Source organism: Bison bison, unplaced genomic scaffold (genome assembly GCF_000754665.1).
Source record: "Bison bison bison isolate TAMUID 2011002044 unplaced genomic scaffold, Bison_UMD1.0 scf7180017864313, whole genome shotgun sequence".
NCBI lineage: Eukaryota > Metazoa > Chordata > Mammalia > Artiodactyla > Bovidae > Bison > Bison bison.
The window spans coordinates 2,492,304-2,498,660 of NW_011494885.1; the positions used below are offsets into that span (position 1 = coordinate 2,492,304).

The following is a 6,357-nucleotide window of genomic DNA, read 5'->3' on the forward strand; positions in this document are numbered from 1 at the left end:
ATAAGAACCCGTGTGGGGTTTGTTATGCCTTGTTTTTCCTGCTCTGCAACTGTGGGAGCCTGAGTCACGGCGGCATCTCCATCACCGTTCATCTCAAATGGCTGATGAGCCGAGCCTCCTAGCCCAGCCTGGATGGGTAGGAAGTGTGAGCGAGAAATAAACTGTGTGACGTTAAGCCGCTGTTTGTTATCTCAGCTTGACATGGCACACCCTGACTAATACTCTATAGGAGGAACACCATGATTTTGAAAGTGATTCTGGCAGTTTCCCGCAATCTAAAACACAGGGCAAAAGCTTCTTTGCCTAATCGACATTTACACCAGCAGCTCGGTGGGACAGAGTCAAAACTGAATCCCCAGACTCACTGTGCTGCCGGCTGGGAAGCTAAGTGAATGAGCAAAGGAAACCCTCTTTGGAGTGTGTGCCTGGCCCATGAGCCAGTGGCCATCACCCTCTTTCTGGGAATGTCTTCCACCCACTTGGCAATGGAGTGGCCTCACCAACCATGATCAGATTATGTCACCCTGCCCTCTGGTCACTGTTGATTGGAGCAAGTGAGGACAAAATGGCAGTTCAGGCTCTCCTTTCTGTCCCTCTGCAATTTGTAACTGGGTGGAGAGAAACTACAGCTGGTGCCCTCCAGCTTAGAAATGACTTCTGTGGGTTGGCTGGGTTTGAACCCGGGTTGGTCTGGCTCCAGAGGCCATAGTCTTAGCCCCTACTCTGTAACTCTTCTATTAACTGTGGAAGCTTCCTCTTTCTTTCTCCCAGTTTCCAGAAAGATCCTACCTATGACCTGAAGGAAAAGATTTCCTACTGGCAACTGGATGAAATTTAAAAAATTAGGAGCAGAGGGGAATCTCTGAATGCCAGCTTGGCCTAGGGTCCAGCTACATTCCTGCCCTTGGGTTTGTTGGGTTCAGTCCACCAAATCAGGACCATTCTCAACCCCCTTCTCCATTGCTTGCTTTCTCCAGACTGGAGAAGTGGAGAAGTTCCACAGTTACTTTCCCAGCCTCCCTTGCAGCCAGGGATGGTCATGTGACCCCATCTGGCCAATAAGATGCAAGCAGATATTTTCTGAGGGGCTCCTGATTGACTGACTGATTTACTGGACCATGCTGCCCAGCTTGTGGGATATTAGTTTCCCAACCAGGGATTGAACCAGCACCCTCAGCAGTGAAAGGGCCAAGTCCTAACCGCTAGACTGCTGGGGAATTCCCTTGCTTTCTGGATTTTTAAAAAAAGGGAGTCAGTGGGTGGGGGGGAGTTTATTGGTGGCCTAGTGCTTAGGACTCAACACTTTCACTGTTGTGGCCTGGGTTCAGTCCCTGGGCAGGGAATGAATATCCCACAAGCCGCATGGCTCAACCGAAAAAAAAAGGTGGGGGGCATACTGAGAAGAGCTCCCCACTCCCCTTTCAGGGCACTGGTGTGGAAATATGATGTCTGAGGCTGTAGTAGTCATTGTTCAAACATAAAGTGATAAACTCAAGGTACCAAGCGTCAACATGATGATAACCCAACAGAAGGGAGGGAAGCGCTGGGCCTCTCCATGATCTCATGGAAATGCTGCCCCAACTGTACCCACTCTCAGCCCAGTGAAGCAATGAAATGTTCTGCTGCACTGCTTGGGCCAAGTCCCTGCAGCCCAAAGTGAGCTTTACTGACTGCCTTGGTCAGAGATAGGGTTTACGCCCAAATTCTTATGATCCTGAAAGGTGCTTTCTTGGTTTGGATGGAGTAAGGGCAAGGGATGAGGGGGAGAGAGGGGGAGAAGATAGCCCTCAGTATCCCTTCTCTGGGGAGCCACCTTGCCAGCCACAGACTGCTTGCACCTGACTGTTGTGTGTGAGAAAAACTATCTTGTCTAAGCCACTCGTCTTCATTTCTGTGACATCTATTTCCTGTCTTAAAGTGAGCTCTGTTGACAAACAAGTACAAGAATAATACTAAAGTTTCTTTAAAACTATAAACGTGAGACTAGTGAGGAACTTTTCAAAACAGAGGTGCCGTGATGGGGAGCCAAATCTGCTATGCAGCGATTGTACACAACAGGCAGGAGAGTCCCAGAACAGAAACCATCTACAGAGCAAGGCACAAAGCAGGGACTCCAGAAACAGACTGGAGTCCACACGGGTGTAAGCGAAGGGTAGGGGTGGCATTTTCAAAGCGGGGAAAGGACAGTTTTCCCATAAATGCTGTTGGGGATCATAAAAGAAACAGAAATTCTTTCCATTTGAAAGAAATAGAAAATGAGAGGAATGAGAGCCCCTCATAGAGAAAAAATAAATACAAAGTGCTGAGTAACAAATTCGATTTTCTTCCTAGAATCATGCACAGGCCACAGATACCCGCACTAATTTTGCCCTTTTACAAACCTCATATTAAAAACTCCAGCTCCAAAAGCAATCATCAAAAATACGGCGACCAAAGAAACCCCGCCTCCAAGTTCTAAGGGGTGGGGCCTCTAGTGACTTGGCTTCGAAGAGGGCAGAGCCTCCCTCAGGATTATAGTTCAGGGGGCGGAGCCGAGGGTGGAGCCTCCAAAGGCACAGCGTTCTAAGGAGGCGGGGCCATCAGGGACTGGCGATAGATGGGGTGCGACCTGGAGGAGTCGGGGAGGAAGAGTGCAGTTCTAAGGCGATGCGGCCTCCTTAGAGACTTCGAGACTGCTGATCTAAAATTTAAAACCGTATTTTCAGGTAAAAACTGTTCGTGTCTAAGACTTGGATTCCCACCTGCGCTCTGCTCACCCAAGGGCTCATTCATTCCTTGGTCAGATGGTCGTTCCCGGTTCTCTCAGCATCTCACCCCATTGTGGCCAGAACCCAAGAATTTCAGAAGCATGAGACGTGAGCACAGACCAACAGCATCTGCAGAGATGGCCGAGATGATAGCCCAGGCTTTGGAGGACACAGCCCTGCTGAGAGAGTCAGTTCCTAGGCAGGTTGATAAGGAGTCTAGGGGTCCCCAAGGAGAGAGGGGTCTGGAATTCTCAAGGAGGAAGAAAGGACAAACTTTTTTTCTTTCTCCACATTCCTTAGGATTATATAACAATAATGTATCCTGCCTAAGGACAGTCTTTGGATTCAACCTTCTGTTATCTTAAAATGTTAATTATGGGAGTAGACCTGGTCTTTACATGGATGTATCTTGCCTGAGGACAGTGTTATCTTAAAATGTAAATTATGGGAGTAGGACTGATGAGGTCTTTACAACCTCCAGATATTCTTTGGATTATATAACTTCATTGTTAACACTAGCAAGCGGGTACCCTTTCTGCCCCCTTCTGATGCCTATGTCAGAAGCTTTCTCTATCTCCTTTATACTTTAATAAAACTTTATTACACAAAAGCTCTGAGCAATCAAGCCTCGTCTCTGGCCCCGGATTGAATTCTTCTCCTCCGGGGGCCAAGAATCCCGGTGTATTCGCGTGATTCAACAACAATCTTTCACTGCCTTCTTCGTCCCGGCTTTTCTAGTTTTGAGCCCTCTAAGTTCTCCCTCCATGAATAGAAATAATAAATGGCACTTGCCTTAAGGTTGCTTCAGGGATGAAATGAGCCTACACTCCTAAGCCTAGGAGATGTCAGAATTATCGTAAACAGAGAGTTCTCAACAAATGTTTCTTTATATTTCTTTCTTTTTGGCTGCATCACAGGGCTTGTGGGATCTTAGTTCCCTGACCAGGAAAGGAACTTGTGCCCCCTGCATTGGAAGAGTGAGGTCTTAACCACTGGACCACAAGGGAAAGTGAAAGTGAAGTCGCTCAGTCGTGTCTGACTCTTTGCGACCCCATGGATGTAGTCTATCAGGCTTCTCCGTCCATGGGATTTTCCAGGCAAGAGTGCCAGAGTGGATTGCCATTTCCTTCTCCAAGGGAAATCCACAAGGGAAGTCCCCCCAAAATGTTTCTTAAACCAGTGAAAGAACATTTCAGCCAAATTTTAAGCCATCGTCCAATGCTGTATCCAATGCAGGAGATACCATCCAATGCAGGAGACGCAGGTTCAGTCCAAGGGTTGGGAAGAGCCCTGGAGAAGGAAATGGCACTCCAGTACTCTTGCTGGGAAAATACCATGGACAGAGGGGCCCGGTGGGCTACAGTCCATAGGGTGACAAAGAGTCAGACACGACTGAGCGACTGAACACAATGCTGGAAAGAAAATCATGGAATTAAATATTCCGAGGATAGTAGAATGTTCATGAGTCGTGGGTGGAAGACTTGTTAGCAGGTCTCAATTTGCAAAAGAGGAAACTGAGTCCAGGGGATAGAAGACACCTTCAGTGTTGAAAAACTCCAGAAGGTAGCAGGTTTCACAGAAAATATCCACGAAGCAGTTATTTTGCAGAAAGGAGGAAACGATGGCAGGAGAAACCAGCCTCTACCTCCATGTGGCACTGGAGTCAGGTTTCTACAACTTTCCCTCTGCTTCAAACCTTCTGGTGGTGCCCCAGTGGCCTCGGGAGAAAGCCTAAACCCCTTAGCCTGGAGTTCAAGGCCCTCAGTGGCCGCCCCCGCCACTCCGGCTCTTTCTGCCACTCACGCCTCCCCACTGGCTCGCTCACCGTCTCCTCCTCCATCTCCTGCTCGCCCTCGCCACTGCCGCTCCGGCCGAACAACGCCTTCTGCCTCTCGGCCATCTCGTAAGTGGGCTGCATCTCCGGGTCGTCCCGAAGCGTATCCAACTTGGGGTGGAACCATTCCCACTGAGTGGTGCGGTTCAGCGACTCCAGGAGGAACAAGGGGTCCTCCGGCCTCTGGTTCAGGATCTTGGTCAGCAGGTTCGCCAGGTGCTCATACCTGCCTCAGGGAGAGGGGAGTAGGAGGTGGGGGACACTGATCACTCAGCTTGCTGAGCTCGCTGTTGTGTATGTGGCCCTGTCCCTGGCACTAGGGACACCATAGATAACAGAAAAGGTCCCTGCCCTGATGGACCTGACAGTCTGGCGATAGAGACAGATATTAACCAAATGGGCAAAATATACAAAAGTGTGTAATTATAGGGAGGTAAACAAAGCAGGGAATGGGGATTGGGAATGCTAGGGATAGGAAATGGTTTGCAGTTTTAAATAGGGAGGCCAGGGGGAGCCTCACTAAGGTGACCTTTAAGCTGAGATCTGAATGATCTTATTCACTGAGGGGGCGTACTGTGCAAATATTAGAAGGAAGAGTGTTGCGGTTGGAAGGAACAGCATACGCATAGGTCCTGAGACATTTCATGAGTCTAACATAATCTTGATATCAGAACTCAAGGAAAGTAGGAGAAAGGGAAAGTCCATGCCAGTCTCATTTAGAACTACATATGCTGAAATCCTAAGCGAGTGGTACCTGGCATTCTTAAAAGGATGTTGTTGTTGCTGTTTAGTTGCTCAGTCCTGTCCGAATCTTTGCAACCCTATGGAAAGCCTGTAGGGCGCCAGGCTCCTCTGTCTCCATGGGATTATCTAGTCAAGAATACTGTGGGATTATTCAAACAGTTCCGGAAGTCCTAGCTACAGCAATCAGAGAAGAAAAAGAAATAAAAATAATCCACATTGGAAAAGAAGAAGTAAAGATCTCCCTGTTTGCAGATGACATGATACTGTACATAGAAAACCCCAAAGATAGTATCAGAAAATTACTAGAGCTAATCAGTGAATTTAGCAAAGTTGCAGGATACAAAATCAATACACAGAAATCACTTGCATTCCTATATACTAACAATGAAAAATCAGAAAGAGAAATTAAGCAATCAATCCCATTCACCACTGCAACAAAAAGAATTAAATATCTAGGAATAAATTTGCCTAAGGAGACAAAAGAACTGAACACAGAAAATTATAAGACACTAATAAAGAAAGGCAATGCCAAAGATTGCTCAAACTACTGCACAATTGCACTCATCTCACACGCTAGTAAAGTAATGCTCAAAATTCTCCAAGCCAGGCTTCAACAATACGTGAACTGTGAACTTCCAGATGTTCAAGCTGGTTTTAGAAAAGGCAGAGGAACCAGAGATCAAATTGCCAACATCCGCTGGATCACTGAAAAAACAAGAGTGTTCCAGAAAAAACATCGATTTCTGCTTTATTGACTATGCCAAAGCCTTTGACTGTGTGGATCACAATAAACTGTGGAAAATTCTGAAAGAGATGGGAATACCAGACCACCTGACCTGCCTCTTGAGAAACCTGTATGCAGGTCAGGAAGCAACAGTTAGAACTGGACATGGAACAACAGACTGGTTCCAAATAGGAGAAGAAGTACCTCAAGGCTGTATATTGTCACCCTGCTTATTTAATTTCTACGCAGAGTACATCATGAGAAATGCTGGGCTGGAAGAAGCACAAGCTGGAATCAAGATTGCCAGG

General features: G+C 47.2%; 1 protein-coding gene across 1 annotated transcript in view; it reads right to left on the bottom strand.

Annotated features, from left to right (window-relative positions):
* RSPH6A (radial spoke head 6 homolog A (Chlamydomonas)) overlaps positions 1–6,357 on the bottom strand; it is a 22,467-nt gene that overhangs the window by 10,490 nt on the left and 5,620 nt on the right. The window contains exon 2 of the mRNA XM_010852705.1: positions 4,573–4,807. Coding sequence (XP_010851007.1) covers positions 4,573–4,807 — 235 coding nt within the window. The remainder of the gene's footprint in view (positions 1–4,572; positions 4,808–6,357) is intronic.